The sequence below is a fragment of the Macrotis lagotis genome, chromosome 6 (assembly GCF_037893015.1).
Source record: "Macrotis lagotis isolate mMagLag1 chromosome 6, bilby.v1.9.chrom.fasta, whole genome shotgun sequence".
NCBI classification, from domain to species: Eukaryota; Metazoa; Chordata; class Mammalia; order Peramelemorphia; family Peramelidae; genus Macrotis; species Macrotis lagotis.
Window position 1 is genome coordinate 130,489,164 of NC_133663.1, and position 21,771 is coordinate 130,510,934.

At 31.5% G+C, this 21,771-nt stretch overlaps 1 protein-coding gene across 1 annotated transcript in view; it reads right to left on the reverse strand.

The window, feature by feature from the left end:
• Positions 1–21,771, reverse strand: part of MYCBP2 (MYC binding protein 2) — a 292,534-nt gene that overhangs the window by 85,465 nt on the left and 185,298 nt on the right. The window contains exons 53-55 of the mRNA XM_074192761.1: positions 13,689–13,913; positions 12,640–12,772; positions 7,059–7,181 (exon numbers count right to left, since the gene is read on the reverse strand). Of these exons, the coding sequence (XP_074048862.1) occupies positions 7,059–7,181; positions 12,640–12,772; positions 13,689–13,913 (481 nt within the window). The remainder of the gene's footprint in view (positions 1–7,058; positions 7,182–12,639; positions 12,773–13,688; positions 13,914–21,771) is intronic.

Below are 21,771 nucleotides of genomic sequence, written 5' to 3' on the forward strand. Positions count from 1 at the left end.
GAGCTATTGCAATGATAGGGAAGGGGGGAAGCAAGGGGGAATGAGGGAACCATTGCTCTCATCAGAGGTGGCTAGGAGAGGAAACAGCAAATATACTCAATGGAGTATAGACATCTGGAGTAAGAAGGAGGGGAGGACAGGGGGAAGGGGTGGGGATGTGAATAAAGGAGGAGAGGATGGACCATGGGGGGAGAGTGGTCAGATATAACACATTTTCTTTTTTACTTCTTGCAAGGGGCTGGGATTGGAAGGCCTGTCCGGGGCCATAGGGCCAGGTGGATTCTGGGCCTAAGGGGTGATATGGGGACTCAGGGCTTCTTGGCCCCAGGACCAAGGATCTGTCTGCTGCGCCACTCAGCAAGCCTACAGCAGAGTCAGAGTGAAAGAAGTGAGAAAATATAGTACATGGTAGTAGAGAAATAAGAAAGGAGGGAGTTGTGATCAGCAATGGCAACACTGGAAAAATATGGAAATAACTTTTGTGATGGACTTATCATAAAGAATGTGATCCACCTGTGACAGAGTTATTGGTGTTGGAACAAAGACTGAAGCACATTTTTTGTTATTATTACTTGGGGGAGGGTGCAGGGCAAGTGGGGCTGGGTGGCCTGCCTGGGGTCACATAGCAGGGTGATCTTTGGGTGTCTGGGGCTGGATTTGGACCCAGGTGCTCCTGGCTCAAGGGCCAATGCTCTGTCTGCCACCTAGCCACCCCTACTATTATTACTATTTTATTTTATTTTGGGTCTTTTTTTCCTTTCTTTTTTTTGGTTTTTGCAGGGCGGTGGGGATCCGGTGGCTTGCATGTCACATGGCTGGTTGACTGTTGGGTCTACGGGGCTGGATGTGGGCTCGGGTGCTCGTGGCTCCAGGACTGGTGCTTCGTCCATTGTGCCACCTGGCCATACCTACAATTATTACTATTATTTTTTTAAATTTTAATATTTTTCTCTCCCCTTTCCTTTTTTCGTCCAAGCAAGTCTATCTACATTCATGGGGGGAGGGGTATTTTGTTTACATGTAAACAAGAATATTTTATTAATATAAAAAAATTTGTACAAAATGAGAGTAAAAAATAAATTTTAAAAAATTTAAAAAAAGAATGGGGGAAAATAGTAAAACTCAACATAAAATCTTTCTTAAAATAAATAAATAAATAAAAATAAGTGTTTGAGATTCATTACTATCTTGCATAGAAATAATGAAGGGACTCACTCTAAAAAGCACTAATATGGAGAACATATAAATATTGAGTCAATTTTTCTATCAATCTTTCATCATAACTTAGAAAATATTTATGGAATATCTTCTATGTACTAGATACTCTGCTAGATATGCAGGGGATGCAGAGAAGAACTGCTTCCCAAGACAAAAATAACAAAAAAAAAACCCAATCCAAAAACCTGGGACTTCAACAATAAAAGGCAATTAGAAGATCAAGATCTTATTCTGATTTTTCAGAACTCCAAATCAAAGAATTCTAAAAAAACATGCAATTCATTTTGAAGTCTGAAAATTAAAATAATAATGAAAACTCAGAAGAGAATTATGAATTCTTTAATATAACCTGAGTATTAACAACAAAAGGTTTATATTTTACCTCTGGATTTAATCTTCTTTGTTTTTTTTTTTTTTTGCAAGGCAATGGGGGTTAAGTGGCTTGCTCAAGGCCACACAGCTAGGTCATTATTAAGTGTCTGAGGCCGGATTTGAACTCAGGTACTCCTGACTCCAAAGTCAGTGTTCTATCCACTGTGCCACCTAGCTGTCCCCGGATTTAATCTTCTTAATTAGAAAAATAAGCTAAAATAATTAAGGTACTTTGTAGAATATAAAATATAAAATTAGAGAACCTTTTATTCTATTAAAACAATGTTTACACAAGGTTAAATAAAAAAACCTTTTCACACATGAAATGTTTTATTCGATTAGTAGTAAGGGTCAATTCTGCCTTTTATAAAAGGTGTTTTAAAATAACCTTCATTTGAATTTAATTCAAATTTGCCAAATCTTCCAAGATTTTCTAACAGACAAATAAGTGGTTTTTCATCAAATTGTTAAACTCTGAAAATTAAATCTCCTTCAAAGGAAAAATAGTGTTATCAAAGTTTAAACATAATACTTAGGCTATATAAGTAGAAAATCTTAAAATACATACACACAAAACCTGTTTAATATGTTTTTCCTTATAATGTAATGACAACTAATGAATTTGGTCTTTCATATATAAGCATTTTCTAGACTGATTATATAAATTCCTTTATGTCACAAAATATATGACAAAAAGATTTACAGCAAGCAGTGAGCAAAATGAGTCTCAAGGAAAATAAAATGTATTTTACTTAAATATTCTGAGTAATAATAAACACAAACTAAAATAACTTAATATGTTATTAACAGAACTCTAGTTTACTGAAAATTGTATAAACATTTTTGCTGAGATACTAAATAACTTTAATTGATATTACATTAAAGAATAAGGCTATTTTTTGAGTTTGGGAAATAAAATACTTATTGTCTTTAAATATTTTTCCTGTAAAAAAAGTCTTAAGAAAACTGAATAAAATAAAATAAAAACCCCAATTTCAAAACTAAAGTAAAAAGTACTGTAGCAGAAGGCTGTCATAAAAAATTACATATAAATCTCCATTTTTTTTTGAAAAAGGCAGGCACTAGTGAATATGTGGGCAACTACAAAGAACAATGTTTAACTAAGAAGTCTGAAAACAATCTTAGTTACTCAATCACTTTCAACACAAGATACACAGTTTTTAATTATCATAACTTTATTTTAAATTTATTCCAAGTTGGTAGTTGGTAGACTATGAAAAAGGCTTTTAAATACATGTTTAATGCATGCCTCTTTTGGGCCTTCCAATAAAGGGTATGGGGAGTTAAAACTTATATGAAAATTTTTAATTACTTTTCAAATTTTTTTCTAACTTCTTCTTTTGAACTTTCTTAAGAACAGTTCTTTGATTTATTTTATTTCCAAAGCTTACAATTATAACTTGGTCAAATATGCATATTAATCCATTTTTGAACTCCTTGCTACTCCAAAAATGGGAAATAATTTTCATTTCTAATTAATTTCACTTCCATGTTGGTTTTGAATTTTCTTCTATTTTGTTTTTTTGGTCTTGATTTTAAAGCTTTCCATTCACTTGCCTAAGTGCATATGGGAATAATTTCTAATCTGAAATGCCACATTCATACATCCTTTTCCTCTTTCATAACTTAGTTTTTTTCATGATACAAATGATTCAAAAAGTATTTCTGAATCTATTTGACAAGCAAGTTTCTATTTTCTACTTGGTAAGGCTTTCTGTCCATGCCTATTTCTGTGAAATGCTCAACTAAATATTCTTTATAAATAGCACATCTCTGATCACCTTACAGAGTTGTAATAAAAAAATGTAAAAGTAGCTATAAGTCATATTTCCCCCCATTTGCCAATTTAGTAAATTTCATTAAAACAAAAACAAAAACAAAATTTATACCTCGTTTTATATTGCAATTCAAAGGAGTAATATACTTGAAAGAATCTGAAAATATCAGTATATTATTTTTCAGATATCCTTCACATATACAAAACTCATTTGTCCTCCCTGATCAAAAGTATGTTATACTTTTATTTATATCATAATTATGTTTGGAAACTAATTGAATGCATTTACACTAGTGCTTGCAATTAATATTTCTTATTTTTATAAGGAAATTTCAAACTTTAAGTTTGTTTAAAAAATAACATTTAAAATAATTTCTTTGCAAAGATATAAGCTATCTTTAATTGTACTAGAATCAGAATGCAAAGTGTAATGCTGAACTTGAAGAAACTAAATTGAATAAAAGAATATAGGAAAATAAAGTGATCCCAACATATACGGTAAAAAACCCAAAAAGTCTTAGCACAAGAACAAATTATGGGAATTATTTATATGCTTAAAAATGGGAAAAAAAAAAAACCCTAACCTTAAACATAACCCATATGGTGAACCCATGGACAATTAGTAGCTGATAAACAACTCAGATTGTTATAGCAATGGCAAAGCTTCAGAAATGGACTTATGAGGCAGGTTAATGCTGACAGACTTACTCTGAAGCTGAGGCTGCTGGAAGGAAAGGGGCTGTCCGAACACAAATGGACTGTGGACTAGGGAAGAGGGAGGTTTTGCAGCTTGATCAAAGATGGAAGGAGCTGGGAGAGTGGGCCGTGACTGAATGGAATTCAGTATGGCACTCAGTTGGTCACCTGCAGTGGGCAAAACAGTCAACACTACAACCTGTTATTAATCAACATCCAAAATGGTAGAATAAATGGTGCTGCTAATGTTCGGATTAAGTCAATCACGGATTAAAACTTTGCCAGTGTAAGTTATCTATGACAGGTGGCAACAACCAATATCAAGATGAAGGGATCAACTCTGACAGTATGAAAAATAAAACCCAACCAAATTTAAAATGAGAACTTACTTTTGGCACTAATTTCATTTAAATATTCAAATCTAAATCTGAATATATATATATATATATATATATATATATATATATATATATATATATACACACACACACACACACACACTATATATATATATTAATAACAGGGAAAAGCAAATAGCAGTTTGAAAAATCTCAGCTCATTCATTCAATGTTTTATAAACATAGATACAAATTATATAGGTGAGGGGCTGTCTTTTATGTGATGTCGATATATCTCTACAGTGCCCAACATGACATACATACAATTCATTTAGAAGAAGAATGAAACCTGTACCACTTCTGAATAATCTGAGATATACACCACTTATTCAAGATAGGCATTTGTTCTAGAGTTGTCCAATTTTCAGTGTCTGTTAAGAAATTAATTTTAAGGGACAGAACTTATTGGGATTTAAATGTCTCTGTTTTCTTCTGTCATGACATTTACAAACTACTTCCCCCCAAAGAAAATCTAGTTGTTACTGACATCTTAAAAGATGTTTTTAAAAATTAATTCAAGATGATTCATCACTTGTGAATACTGCAAACCTTTAAGAAGGGAAAGTAAGCAATTCAATTCAAACATCTTCCTTCTTTGTCCTAGAGCTTCCAGCATGTAATTATAAATAAAAATTGCTAAGTGAAAATTTAAATAAATAACTAAATGGATCCTAAAGATTTTCTAGCTATAATTCATTTCTGAAACTTAAAATCTCAAGACTATCAATAAAAGATGGATTAGCAGGGATATGAACTCATTTCTATTGTACTTTATTGAGTCACACAACAAAAGATTAATTATGTAAAGAAACTTAAGAATTAAAATCTTATGTTAGAGAAATGTTTAATAATATATTTATAATATTTTTATAATATCAGTAGTTTAAAAGATGGAACTGTTACCGAATATTTTAATAAATACAAATAGATAATAAATATGATTAAATGTATTCATCAGGAAACTAGAAATATATATAAAATAAAGGTTATATTGAACTTCATCAATTTCTTTGCCCAATTTAAAAATACTACCAAACATTATGTGCTATTTGGGAATAAATCTATCATTATCAATATCACATTGGTTTTCTGTCTTTCTCAATAGTATTTATTTAATGCACTGAATTAGTGAATAAAAATTAATTTTCCTTTTTCATTTATTCATGTTATTTGATATTTTAAAATTACATTTGTTTAAAAATAACAATTGCATGAACTTTGAATGATCTGATAATATTTAAAAGTTTTTAAAAAGCTGGATAGGAGTTAGTAAACAATGAGATTTTTAATTACAGCAGAAGGGTGGCAGAAAGATTATAAAAGGGAAAATAAGACCTAAATATATTCTTGTATAAATGTAAAATGGGATAGCTAAAGACAGTTTTCATGAGTGATTATCCCCTAAAGCATGAGAAATGATCAAATGGAAATTCTATGGCTACACTTCTACCACAAAAACATAAAGGGAATTAATTAAGAAAGTAATAGTAAGAAAGCAAATTGGTTTTTTAAATTTGCTGAATATTTAACTGTTCTTAGTTGGCTAAGAAAGCTAAGTATTGGCATTATATTGTCATGTACACACGCATAAAATGAGATGGTCAAGTTCTTTCCCTCTTTTACAAGTTTATTATTAAATTTTACAAGTGTACAACTCTGTTCTTTCTGTCAAACACCCAAATGAGTTGGTTATTAAAATAAGTGAGAGCCAGAAGCACGTCAAAAGAAATATTTATGTATATTTCTAAGTCAAAAGTATATATGCTCTATGAAACTTGTTTTGAATTATGTTTCTATTGTACTCTATTAATAATTCTACCCTACACTATTAACCTGAATTGAGATTTTATAGTTTTTACTTATCCCTTTAAAAAGATCTAATTTCTTCCTAAATAACACCAGAGAAAGCATGGCATAATACCAAGAGAACTGAATCTAGATTTAAAGAATCCTGTCCTGGCTTGCCAATTACTACCTTCATCACTTTGTGCAACTCATTTTGCCTCTCTGGGTCTGTTTCCATAAATAGAAAACAAGAGTATAGGATTAAGATGATTTTGAAGGTTTTTTCTATTTCTAAATCTGTCTATAATGTAAACACACCCATGTAATAACAATAATATCAACAGCTGACACATATAGCATTTAAGGTTTTAAAGTGTTTTATTTCAACCTAAATGAACTAAATGAATTGCTAACATAAAAGAACTTCCTCTGTTATTCAACAGAATCAATATATGAAACTAGTTTATACAATTTCCTTGTTAATGTATTAGGTTAATTTTTAACTGATAATCCAAATTATGATTCCTTCTCTTTAAGCTTTTTATATACAGAAAAGCCCTTGAAACAGCAAAAATGTAAGAACCAAATTATCTCAATTTTTTTTACTAACATGTATTAAAAGAACACATTAAAATGTGGTCAGTTATATTATCATCCAAATAGTAATTTTAAATTGAAATAACTTAGTCTTTCAGAATCAGATATTTTGAGAGGTGAGAAACAATATAGAAGTAGTAAAGTTAGGTATGAAAATAAATTAAAAGTCCACTTTAAAATATCTTAATACTTACCTTTGTTATTCCCAAGTCCATAATCAAATCCTTGGGCATTGTTACCTGCCCCTTTATTGAAAGCTTGTACTGAGAAGGGGCTTGGAGGAGGAGTCTGAGAATTCTGATCCAGAAGAACTTGTTCTAGAAGACAAGGCATAGCTACAGAATTAGACTCTCATATGCTATCTGTTATTTGTATTAACAAGAAGAAAAAATATCAAATTTTGTGAAGTTCAGTTTTGAAAAAAATAATACAAGCATTTACATTTGATAACTCCTACTTTTTCATTAGGCAACCTTTATTGTTTATAAAAAGAAGTCCACTTTCCTTATTTCTGAAGTGCAAAATGAAATTCAAAGTATGCTAGCTTTTTTTATAACATTTCCTGTGGTAGTGAGAGAGGAAGTTACATCCCTCCACTATAATTTTTTATTTTATGAAATAGCTATGTTCTGTTTAATCACCTAATAGTAACTAAATAGATAACAATAATATCATATGGCATTTATCTTTTAATGTATTAAACAAAATAAATCCAGGAACAATGACATTCATTTCTATATCTATTAAACGTTTTGCATGATGACACTAAAAGAAATAGCCTTAAGTAAATAAAAATAATTTTACTGATTCCAGTTATGCCTTAATTTTTTTTAACAATTTGACAAATAAAACGGAAAAATTTCTAGAGGAAAAGAGATGTGTTAATTCAATTACTAGCACATAAATTTTTAAAATATTTTTTAAAAAGGCAATGTCCTTTTAAATAGGAAATGGAACTTGGGAGAGTGGTGTAATATTATTTTCCTACCTTAAATTGGAATTCTGCTGTACCAGTGGTACTGTACGGTCTACCCCTTTACCAGCATTGTAGACTTTTTTCAAAAAACCAATCCTAGTACTTCCCTTAAGGCAATATTCTTCAGTCTGAGATATTTCAGCAGTAGCAAGTTTCCTCTGGAAAACACCCATGAATAGTATCCTGAACGGAAAAGAAAGCATCGCCCTCTCCCTCCAACCTCAGAATGGTCTAGTGTAGATAAAGCAGTGTAGATAAAGGGCTTGGTTCTTGGATTAGTGTTGAAGTGGTTATGTTAATAGGAAGCTAAAATTTACTTATCAACTGCATCTGTAGAAGTCCAGTATCCAATGAAAAGAGAATATTTTTCAACTCTTATACATGTTAATCTCTATTTTACATAAAAGAATCCACAGGGTGGTGGAATTACAGAGGACTCTCTTTAGAGTCAATAAGTCCCTGGTTTAAGATTCACTTTTGACATATGAGGAACAAACAAACCACTTAAAACTCTCAGTGGCTCTACCTATCTCTTCAAGGTTATAGGTTACAGAAAAATTGTAGTTTGCATCAATTGAGGGAATTTTCTACATCAAATTAGAAGACCACGCACATGCACATAACATATGTGTAATATGTATGTGTCTATATTACTACGTTGCAGCAGAAAAGTATCTGGCACATCAACATTTTATAATAGGTACACATACAAAAACATAGCAAAAACGTTAATTTTTGTGTGTACACACATACACATATATGTCCACCTATTTATGAAAGAATTATGGCAGCCAGGTGGTGCAGTGGATAGAGTGTTGCATCTGGAGACAGGAAGAACCAAGTTCAAAACATTTGAATCATGTGAACCTGGGCAAGTTGTATAATTAGTCTGCTTCAATCTCCTCAATTGTAAAATAGGACTAATGACTGCATCTACTTCCTAGGATTGCTGAGAGGATCAAAGGAGATAATATTTGTAAAATGCTCAGCATATAGTAGTCAGTTAATAAATGCTTATTCCCTGCCCCTTATTCCATTCTGCTATAATTATACAAGCAGTATTTTCTCTATTTAACCAACAATGTCAATTGGGATGCTATTTTAAAACACCCTTCTCCCTTTTAGAGAGGCTCACTTTTTAGAGTACAGCATACACACACAAAGATGAGTATATGTATATATGTGAGATTCTTGTATTTGTATTAACTTCTACAGAATGTCCAGTTTTATGCCTAAGAATACAGATTCAAAAGTCAACAAGCACAAATTTAATTTTAACTTCTTACTGGTTTGCATTACTTTTATTACAACTTTCTGATTTAAATTAAAGAATCCCAACTCAAGGCAGCTAGATGGTGCAGTGGACAAATCACTAGCTCTGGAGTCAGGAGGACTTGAGTTCAAATACACTTAATAATTACCTAGCTGTGTGACTCTGGGCAAGTCACTTAATCTCACTGCCTTGCAACCCCCCCCCCCCCCAATAAATAAAGAGTCTCAACTTAATTTATGAGGGTTATATACTGGTGCAAGATTTTAAAAAAAATTAAAGGTTTCAATCTTAAAAATTATAATTTTGAATAAACTTCTGTGTTCAGTCTGTGCCATTCCAAAACTAAGAGCAAAACATCAAAACTATTTTGGTAAAAACATCTAAACATCACATAGGGATAATTTTCCTTAGAAAAATGTAATGGTTTTCAACTTGTCATTATAGAGTGCATTCAACATTTTATAAAATTTGTATCTGGTACTATCATGAACCTAAAACCCATTCTCTTGTTTTTAGGACTACTTTCAACTAACTATAAATGAGTATATAGTCAAGTTTACTATATTTAAATATTTCCTATTGAAAATGAGTTGGAGGGGCAGCTAGGTGGCACAGGGAATAGAGCACCGGCCTTGGAGTCAGGAGTACCTGGGTTCAAATTGGGTCTCAGACACTTAATAATTACCTAGCCGTGTGGCATTGGGCAAGCCACTTAACCCCATTGCCTTGAAAAAATCTAAAAAAAAAAAAAAGAAAATGAGTTGGAATTAAGTATATTTCACTTGAACTCATTATTAATTTTACTGTTAAAACTTTTATACAGCAAACATAATACTACCTGGAAGTTCTGAAGTTCTTCCAGACCTTTACTTAAATATCTCTGCATATCTGACAATACCCTTGACTATCAAGTAACCACTTTAAAAAGGTCACAATTTGGGTATATTACATTAAATGAAAGCTTTTAAAAAAACTACCTTCAATTATCCATTCTAAGTCTATGAAATCTAGAACCTGTCAGGAAATTGAAATAATGTCTATAACAATAGCTATACTCCCATTTTTGAAATGAAAGGACCTAGGAGTTTTTTCCCTCCAAAATACTTTGCAAACTGGAGGAAAATATAAAAATGACCAAATGGATAATTATAACAATGCTGCCTGCTCAAATTGTCTTTGAATAAGTGATAGTTCAGGCCTTAATCATCTTGCCTCATTTTCGCAGTTCCCTAATTACTGTATATACTTCAAGGAGGTGAGGTGATAACACTAGAAAGAATGCTCACTTGAGTCAGAGTACTTGAATATTACTCTAGTTTTGCCAGTAAATTACCTGTGACCCTGTGGTACTCAAATACTCCCAGCCTGAACTTCCTCATCTAGAAAGTGGGGGAGTTGGACTCAATGGTCTTTGTGAGCTCTTACAGCTTTGAATAGATGAGCCTATGATTGTTTGAACTGTTACTATTATGACAAGAATCACAGAAATCTTAAGACAATAGGTTCTCAAACTGGTGGTAGTGATAGTAGAACCCCTTCCTTGAGTGATTCTGGAATCACTTACAAGGTGTTCAAGTATCAATATTCAGAGACAGTGTCTCACACACACACACACACACACAAAATCTATTATATATGTATATATTACAAGTTTTTCTTAGGCTTTTTTTTTTTGCAAGGCAAATGGGGTTAAGTGGCTTGCCCAAGGCCACACGGCTAGGTAATTATTAAGTGTCTGAGACCGGATTTGAACCCAGGTACTCCTGACTCCAAGGCCGGTGCTTTATCCACTACGCCACCTAGCTGCCCCTATTACAAGTTTTTAAAAGCATATGGATGATGTTCTTTAAAAGCCTTACTGAATTAATTTTTGTTCAATTGTGGGATATGAAAAAATATAGCTGCCATAATACAGTCTGTAAAATTTTCTGATATTAAAAATGTTCTTCCTAAAAGCTTTCACCAGAGGGATGTTTTTTGTAGGCCTAGGTGGTGGACTGTATCAGGAAATGCTATGGTGTTAAAATAAAAAGACAACATTAAAAAAAGGCCTCATTTGAAGGGTAAATGATTTTTCAGAACCTCAATTTCTTCATTTGTAAAATGGGGATAATATTGTACCACTTATGTCACAAGGTCCTTAATGAAAAAAAATCTTTGCAAATTTAAAACAGTAAGCATTAGTTATGATCACATATCTATGTGAAATCTTCAAGGAATTCAATAAATTACTGAGGCATGATTTCACCTTGTAGAATAATGTTCCCCTATACTCAATTATTAGATTATAGAACATTAAAAAAACAAGCTTATTAAAAAAAGTGATTTTTGACACTATAGTTACCTTCCAGTATTAGAACCTTCTCCATTGACAAAGACAGTGCCCATGACTTCTTTGACAAATGTTAGGTCATTACAGGAGGAACACTGAGGTTAAGTGACTTGTTCAGAGTTACATGGCCATAAAGTAGCAGAAACTGAATACAGATTTTTCTAATTTTAAGCCTATACTCTATTCATCAAGGATATTGTTTAAATTGTTTTTTATTTTTACTATAAAAATATTTTTGTTAACCTATCTCAACAATTATAATGATTAGTAAAAATCTACAAGTTTATAATAGTTATTATATTTGAAATGAATTTATATTTATAATTTATATTATTTTTAAATTAAAATTATATTTAAAACTGGCTTGTTTTAATTCAGATAATTTTTTCTTTACTATTATTATCATAAATTAGTGAGGGTTTTTTCCTTATTCTACTATGACTTTTAGTATGACTTTGGTATGGATAAAGTATAATTTTTCACTAAAATTATTCATGTTAAAAGTTTACTACTGATAAAATTTTGTTAGAAATTCTCTTTACTAATATAAATGGACAGAATATAAGTGAACAGTTGGTATTTTTATAAAAGAAATGAAATAAGGAGATACATTTTTAGAATCATAGCATGAGCAAATTGATATAATTTGTTCAGTTTAAATGATTACTTTTGTTGCATTTCTTAGATGTCCTCTATTTTACTTGCTTTATTATTATAGTGAAAAAAAAGAGCAGTCACTATCTTCAGATCACCGATTTCAAGAATCATTTTAAATACCTTCACAGTTCTAAAAGGTCATGTTTATTCAAAATTTATTCTATAAGAGAAAATTGTATCAAATGAAGTTGCCTGGGAGAAGTACTGCGATTGGTGGTTTGAAAATTGAACTTCCATCTAGTAGTAGAAAGGGTAAAACCTACAGCCCTGGACTGGTACAAAAGAATAAATCAGATAAAATTAATATTTACAATATAAACATTAAGTTAGAAATTGATAACTTAAAATCTTTTCATATTTTTTTCCTTTCATTGTTTTAGTTTATTTCACTCCCCAATTACTTAAAAACCAACCATTATAAATAGATATTTAATCTCCCCATTTTGATTTTACTTGGAAAAAATTTAAAACACATAATGCCATACACAAAAAATTTATACTCTACAATTATTTTGAATCAAATTTAAAATAACTTGCCATCTTCATGTCGGAGGTACTGATTTCCACCTCTGTCTCTAGCTAAGGACCATGCTTCTCCTTCATCACTCTCACAGAACTCTACCATGCTGTTCTTATCCAGCTGAACCCATGTACCTTCAGAATTGGTTACCTGGTGTACATACACAAAAAGCATGGTTGATTTTCTTTAATCTTTGAATACTTAGTGTTGAAAGCCAGTAAAATACTTTAGTAATATAGTAATTCCAATTAATTTCTGTCTCAAAATAACAAGTTTCTGAAATTAAGGCCACAGCCTGAGGTAACACAAAATCATCTCTATTAAATATTTTCTAAAACATTATACTGATTTATGACTTTAGATTAAAAAAATCTAAAAAACAAATCTATCTTGAATTGTGAAGAAAACTCTGAATTTAAGACTTTAGCACATAATGTGTAAGCTTTCTTTGGCATGTCAAATGTTACAACACAACCTCTATTGTTTAGTGTGTATGTCTGCAGGACTTTTACTTTTAGTGAACATTCCTGATGATTTTTAAGAAATACCATGACACACTACATCTTCAAGTTCATTTGAAGAGGCAAATGGCAGCTTAGGAAGATTCGTTATTGTATTCACTCAGGGACTTCAAACCGACAGATGAATGGGTACAAAGAAACAGGCCCTCTTCTGTACTGGTCATATCACTGGAAACTTGAAAAATTTTACTACATTGAGTTAATTTAACACTGATTCGCAATGTAATAATTATTTGAAGCTGTTAATTTGCTGTAATACATTTATAAAACTGAAAAAAGATGAATATTGATGATTTTACATAAAATAGTTGCTTTATTAATAAGTATTTATCTCACTAAGGCAATCAGGAGGAAAAAATAAGATTACAAAAAAGAAAACATTAAGAAAGTTACATTAGCATTTCTAATACAAGTCAAGGTCTAAATATAAACAGTAATACTTAAAAACCTGAGATGAAAATGCCAACCTTTTGAAGGAGGTGAAGCTTTTGCTGAATTATATTAAATAGATATCTAAGAAGTCATGAAGCTACAAGAAATCATACCTCTCCCACTGCCTTGACTTTGTTTCCCAGTACTAACATTCCAATTGGGATACCTCTAAGGTTAGGGCAGCTTCTGATGTTGTGACCTGATGGTCCCGTCTTCACTACCTTATACACTCCTGGCCCACCTCGGAGGAATGGCATATCTTGTTCTTGCATCACTGCTTCTTGTGGGCAGCGGGAATTCAGGTCTTTGAAAAAATCCTCAGTATTAGACTTAGTTTCCTAAAAAAATTGAAAACAAAAACATAACAAAATTCATGACTAATTTTACATAATTTCAAAGGAGAAAAATTTAACCCATATCAAAATGACAATATTCATTTAGATGTCATAGTAAATTCTTGATGGTTAATTTAACAATTAAATGACCTTTCTCCTTTCTTGGAGAGGCTTTAAAAATGGAATTGAAGACAAAAGGAAGGGCCCAGCAACACATACAAATACAACTTTTCAGAGAAGGGAATTGAGAAGGATTTGGGATTTAAATTCTGCCCACAACAATGGGCAGGTTGTTTTTCCAGTATCATTAAAATGATTACTCTAACAAAGGACATTGCAAAAAGAACCTGGCAGAGTCATAGAGTTCCATTTCTTAAAAAGCAATATTCCATACTTTCCCAGAAAAAAAGAAAGATCAAAGTGAGAAAAGTAAAGAAAAATATAGCTTCTGGGAACCGATAGTATAAATGTTTCAATTAAAAAAAAACACTCAACATTAAAGATTTAAGAACTTTAACAAGGTAAGTTCTTGCAAACAAATCACAAGAGAATAATTTAGTTGTATTTTCACTATGAAACATGTTATTATTTGTAGGAGAAATCACAATGCTTTCCCTATAATTACTCTTTGTAACTTTTAAATCATTGACTTATGGTAATGTATTTTCAGAATAGCTATGTTGGGAAGGCTCAGAACTTCATTATCCCCCATTTCCAAATGAAAATTATTTATCAAGAAAAATCATGAAGTATCCAAAGCTAGCTTTCTACTGAGAGATATGGGGGAAAGGCCTACATTTTAGCAGCATATAGGTAATATATTTATGTGTATATAAGTGAATATTGATGGAATTGCATCATGAAGGCCTATATAATTTAACCAATTTAAAGTTTCACCACCAAAGGAAAACAATGATGTGGCACTTACTGTGTTTGAAGAGTCATGGTCACAGTCTTTAAATATATATATATGTGTATATGTATATATACACACATACATACATATATGTATATACACATATATACATACATGTATATATATGAATGTTATATTAAAACATCTTGTACTTTTATTACAAGCAGTTAAAACAGGTACAAGGATTTCTTCTTTAGAAAGAAAACAAACAACACACTGTATGTAAGAAAGTGACTGTTTATGTTATTGTTCCAAAAGGAACTAAGAAGTCTGAGGCCTGAACTTAACAGTTTTCTGTTGAATTCTAAATGTTTTTCATTTACTGTGCTATAAGGTTGATGGGTGGCAAAGTGGATGGAATCAGGTCTTAGAGTCAAAAGACCTGAGTACAAATCCTGCTTCTAAGAATTACTGGTATATGATTTTAATTTTCTCTGCCTCAAGCTCTTCCTTAGAAAATGGGGTTAAGAATCAGAACATGCTTCATAGGTGGTTGTGACAACACCTGAAGTGCTTTGCTTACTTCAGAGTAGTACATAAATGCTAGTTCTCATTAGCATTAGCACTGATTCCATGACCATTTTAATGAGTAAGAAAATTGATACGGATTTTCAGTTCAGATTTCAACACTGCTGCCAAACCAACATGTAGGTTCAACATTTACACCTCTCGAGTGCCAAGCAAGAGTTATACCCAAATTGATTTTGTTTAACCTTTTTACACTCCTAATGCAATATCTGTAAAGTGTTAAAGTATTATAGAGACCAATATGACAAAGCCTCTGTAAACTAGTATAATCTTATGATCTTTTGATGTACAGAAAATTATGGCTTTATTAGCCAAAAACCCCTCCCAAACACATTGAAAGGAAAAGCCAATATATGATTTTTTAAAAGAAAATAAAGTAGCTAATAGATTATTATATAGCGAAAGATCATTCCGAGCAATTTTTGGAATTGGAATTTTTGCTTAGTTTAGCGATGAATCATTCAGATAAGGGCTGAAACATATTATAACCTAAAAAAGGAGTTTGTAAAACTATCAAGGTTCTAAATGCCAACTGCCTTAAAACAAGAAAAACTATATCAAGAAAATATTCAATTTGCAAATTTGTATTTATTGTACTCACTATACCATTAAACAGAATTTTCTTTTTTACATTCCCTAAAAGTGTCATACAGTTTGTACAAATTAGAAGATACAAGCTACATGCAAGTAAATATTTTCAATGCTTGCTCTAATTCAGTGTGTGTGTGTGTGTGTGTGTGTGTGTGTGTGTGTATGTGTGCATTTTTTGGGACCAGATCTATGATTTCAGCAGTGTGAGGTGGTCCCAAAATAAGGAATTCCTTTCCCAGTGTAGATTGGTACCTTCCTTCATGGATTGCATTAAAAGGTTAAGTAGCCTGTCCAGAATCACACAGTCAGTATGTGTCAGATGAAGAATCTGAACCCAAACTTTCAGATTCCAAAGCTTTCTATCCATTATAACACAATATCATTGTAAGATACAGAATACAAAAATTTCTTAAATATATTCATATACACATTAAGAGTTAAGCCAATATACATTTTGGACATTTGCAAAGTTGATTTTCAATATAAGCTATACAATGTACCCACACATTCAGACATCTAAGTAGCATTATCAGACAAACAATATTTACTAGTAAACATTTTTAAGTGGGCATTTATAAAAAAAATAGCTGTAGTAAATTCAAAAATATATCAGAGATTCAAGGTTTTCAGTTTCCTCTTTATTTTATCCTGAATTCTGTCTGAAAAACATATTAGCTGTGTGACTCAGAGCAAGATACTTAACTTATCTTAATTTCCTCATCTGTAAAACAGGGTTAATAATAGTACCTACCTACCTCAAAGGATTATTGAAAGGATAAAATGAGATAACATTTCAACCATTTTGCAAATCTGAAACTGTTAAATTATTTATTGCTAGGTATTAAGAGTAAGGCACATGAAAGAAAAAATAAATATATGTAAATGTAAGATGGACATTATAAAAACCAAAAATAAAAACAATTATTTCTTGATGTTAAATAAAATCTATTTCTGAAGTAGTCATAATGCACTATTCAATGGGTTAGTATAAGAGAGGAAAGTCTACAGTATAAATTATTTTAAATGGAAATTGTGATATATATATATATATAAATATTTTCAGACATTCTTCAAAATATTACTTTTATATTTATTAAGTAAAGAAGCTACTTTTTGTGTCACATTTCCTATTATTCAAGGTTGGAGAAAAGTTGTTTAATTGTTCATTTTATAATATATTTGTATTCTCACAACAGCAAAAGCATTCTGTTTAACAGGACAATAAGAAACCTGAATTTGAGTTTCGCTTCTTTCTCCTGATCTGGTAATCAAGTAGAAGTGCAAATAAGTAATGAAAATAATCAGAATGACAGTCTTAAAAGGCAGTGGAGGAGATACATATCTAAAAAACTACCAATCATGTAATCAACTCTAATCAAATCATGTAATCAACTGAATAATCAAGAAGGCTAAAATTAATGAAGTAATACAACTTCATAAAATATAAAGTACAATTTCAATTTAAATCATTACATTCTTTTTTGCAAGGGTAGAGTATAAAAGCTTAAAGAAAACAAAAACTACTTTACTTAACTGCGGCTTTTATATTAAAATATACTTTCTATTAAAATATTAAGCATAAGCTTCAAAAACTAGATACATGCTTAAAGCTGGAGTTTATAAAGCATGACTGCACCTGACAGTTAACTCACCTGGGGGAAAAAAGCTTTAGAAGTCCATGAAAAAACGTCCAAATCCCTGACTCCTTGGCTAGCATTAAAGATATTCTGAGCAATAAAGTTTAAGAAAGACATATCAACAAAGAAAGGGAACAGGATATCATCTCCAGAAGATGCTAGACATAATACAACATTTTCTCCAGGCTAGCACCCACATACCAATAGTATTTTACTAAAAGGGAATTGATTTTTCTTTAAATGAAGGCACCTGAGTTCAACAATCAATAAAGAATATCTGTTTGTTAAAATATGTCAAAAATTCTGTATAGATGTAGTGTATCATGCCATTTACAGAAATTAAGAGCCAGACATTATTATATAGCTTAAATCATCTGCAGGATGAAGAACATATTCAAATTTCTTTACAGAAGAAGCATCTCTTCTAGTGTGAGCCAGATTTACAAATAATTTTTTAAAGGTTTTACTGAAAGTCATCACCAAATTCAATAAAATTCAAAGAAAAATAGGCAGTCCCCATTTCTCTTGGAGAATGTGCCTATTTTTTCACCTCAAGAGGTAAAGAAAGGGTGGATCCCAGTGTTGAAAGATTCCTTAAAATTATCTACTTTCAACAACTTCACTTTTTTCTAAAGCAGTTTTCATAAAATTTAGATTAATTTAAAATATTTTTTATATCTGGATCACACTTGTACTGTTTATGAATTTGCCCTGAAACTCACATATTTTTCCATAAAAAGCAAGTACATATGGCTTCACAGTTTAAGTGGGCAATGAAATGAAGTTTTCTTGGCAAAAAAAGTAACATATAAAATATAAAAATAAATCCATCTTTAAACCATTATCCCTGAGTTTCAACTGGTAACAATAAAACATTCAAATCAGTTAAAATCATTTAAGGTATTGAGAACCATTTAAAAATTTTCTTATACATTTATGAATTTAAACTAACACATAGTGAGGAACAGAAGATATGCTAGAAAGTAAAAATTTTGAAATGAACTCTTTAAAGACAAAAGGTGTATAAAATGGCACTAATTAGAATTAAATATATGTTAAATGGATGCCATTTTAGTTTCAGAAAAGTAGAAAAATTGTGCATTGCAGTCATCTGGAATAATACTTTAAAAGAACTTCTAAGTCTATGCTGGTTAACTTCACTTTTTGTCTTTATTATGGGTGATAAAAAGCATAACATTAATAATTTCTAAAATGCATATTTATTTGTCTTGGCCTATGCTTTTACCCCCAACATATAGCAGTTATGCAGACATTTCATGCATAAAACAATTTCCTGCATTCTCTTGCAAGCAATACTTTTTTTGCAGTTGTTGTGAAAAGCAAGGCAGGTGGAGTTAGCAGGAAAAAAGCAATGTGGTGAGAGTGTTACACTAACATATAAAGCTTGTACCTCTCTTTTACCTTAATTTTTACAAACTCATTCTTTTTATGTTGTATAAAACATACAAACAGTATAAGATAATACAACATTTATACATTTATGATTATAGTGGGTCAAGGTAAAAAAAAATAACCAAAAAGTGATTTTCATTAATATGAAAATTATTTTGACTGATAAAATTGATAGGTATACCTTCTATACTCATTTACCAAGTGAAGATTACTTTGAAAAAAGCAAATTTCCAAACTGAAAGACATTTTATAAAGCAAGTATTAAGGAACTAGAATTTGTAAACAACAGAGTATAGTTTTCTTGAATGTTTATAAAAGAAAGCCTTGGTTTTAGGATTACTGGAATATTAGTGTAAAGTTTGACATTTTAAAAACTATTTGCAAATTATTTTTTAATGCTATGCAACTGATTAAACTAACATTAGTACTGCACATACTTCATAAAATGACACATTTCTTCTTGAAAAACCTGTCTTAATAATTGACAAAAATCTCTGACAAAAAATAAAATGAACTAAAAGTTCAATAGAAATAATATCTAATGATAGTATCATTATATAACAATCTGTAGACTACATAACTCCTTGTTCGAGGCAAAGTGATGCCCAACAACCAATGAAAAAAAAAGCAAGCCTAGAGAAATTTTATTTCAGTGTTTAACTATGGAAATAAACAATAACATGCCAAATTTCAATATTTATTAAGAATTTCCCCAAAGAGCTGCATAACCACTGAATTATAAAGACAATCAAATACATCCATAACAGAATACTTAAACACTTTAACTACATCTTATCTTAGTCCTTAAAGGATATATGTGGATAGTGGATAAAGGATAAATATGTGGCACAGTGAAAACAGGTACTAGATTTGTTATTAGGAAAACATCAATTTGAATACTGACTTTTTTTCCTTACCTATCTGTGTGACCTTGGGAAAAATCACTTAGTCTCTCTGGGTCTCAGGTTCTTTATCTGTAAGAGGGAGTTGGGGCAAACGATCTCTAAGTCTCCTTCAAATATACAAAATTTAACCTACAGTTACGTGCTTTGGATCATGAGTTTTCAAACTTAAACTACTATGGAAGCTTAATCACTGGCAAGTTACACCAGGCTAGATAAGCAGACTATATGCTTGTTATTCTAGGACCTGATTAACTAGGTTCATCAGGGTGTGTGATAGTGAAATTACAAATAGATTGTAGTATTGAAGAAGATGGAAAACGCCTTTTATAAATTTTCAGTGATAAAGTAAAGATGGAATATTTAAAAGTATTGTTTATATTTTCCCACATTACTTGTTCATGCTTCTCATGAACCATTTTTCTAAAAAGGCAGCAGATGTCAGGTAGCTGAAAAAACCAGTTCTGTCCTAAGCTATTACTAACTGCACCAACTACTCCATTATTGTACCCATTGGGATAGATATAATCACTTTTGGAGAGAGTTCCTTATAAAGCAAAGTACAAGGAGAATACAACTTCTCATTGTTAAGCACAATGCCTACCTAGCACATGGTAGATTTTAATATGCTTACTGTCTGAACTCCTATCTTTCTTAGAGTACCAAAATACAGAGTAAGTCATAGAATTTGTTAGCAAACCATTTACTCCAAATACAGATACTAAAAAATCCAAGTAGTGGCTGTAGGAATGATGACAATGTAGAAATTACTAGAATGTCTAATAGTACAATTCTCTTGATAAATATTCTTGTTTTCTGCACTAAGGAGTAGGAGGATTCAGTGGAAAGAGAAATTAGAAATGAAAAATTCAGGCTCTTGTTTTGAACTTACCCATCCCTAGCTATGTGACTTTGGTCAATTAAGGGATTACTCATTCTTGCCCAACTACCTCTTAAGGTAGTTAAGATTTAAGTGTGAAGGTGAAAGTGATTTGAAAACTGTCTATACAATGGTGAGATTTATTTTACATTATAGCGTAATCTCCAAAATACAAACATACATATGCACTTCTGAAAATAGGTTTCAAAGTATTCTACCACTTTCATGTAGATTTTTTTTGGGGGGTTTTGCAAGGGAAACGGGGTTAAGTGGCTTGCCCAAGGCCACACAGCTAGGTAATTATAAAGTTTCTGAGACCAGATTCGAACCCAGGTACTCCTGACTCCAGGGCGGTGCTTTATCCACTACGCCACCTAGCCACCCCATTTCGTGTAGTTTTTTAAAGACACTCCTACTTCTTTATAATGCCCTAATATTATCATGCTGATTTCCCAATATATCCAAAACTCTGCCACTGAGTCCTGGCTGTGCTCTGTATGTAATCCACTCTTTCTTTGGTTGCCTATGATGCCTGAAGGAATCAACCATCCATATACCACTTTCCATAAGCTTATATTCAGGTGAAAATTAATCTTTTCAAGCAATGCTTTCTTTGGTTAATTCCTATAAAACTAAGTGTTTTGAACTTAGTAGAAACTTCATAAATATGTGCTGAATTTGCTATCTCATGGCAGCCCAGCAACCTACAAGACTGCAAACATTATTATTATTATTGTTATTATTATTATTATTATTTTATTTTTTTTTGGTATTTGCAAGGCAATGGGGTTAAGTGGCTTGCCCAAGGCCACACAGCCAGGTAATTATTGAGTGTCTGAGGTCGGATTCGAACTCAGGTACTCCTGATTCCAGGGCCAGTGCTCTATCCACTGTGCCACCTAGCCGCCCCAGCAAACATTATTTTTAGCAATTAATATATTCAAATGTTGAATCTGACCAGTTTTCTGCTTGTGCACACACATGCCTGACTGTG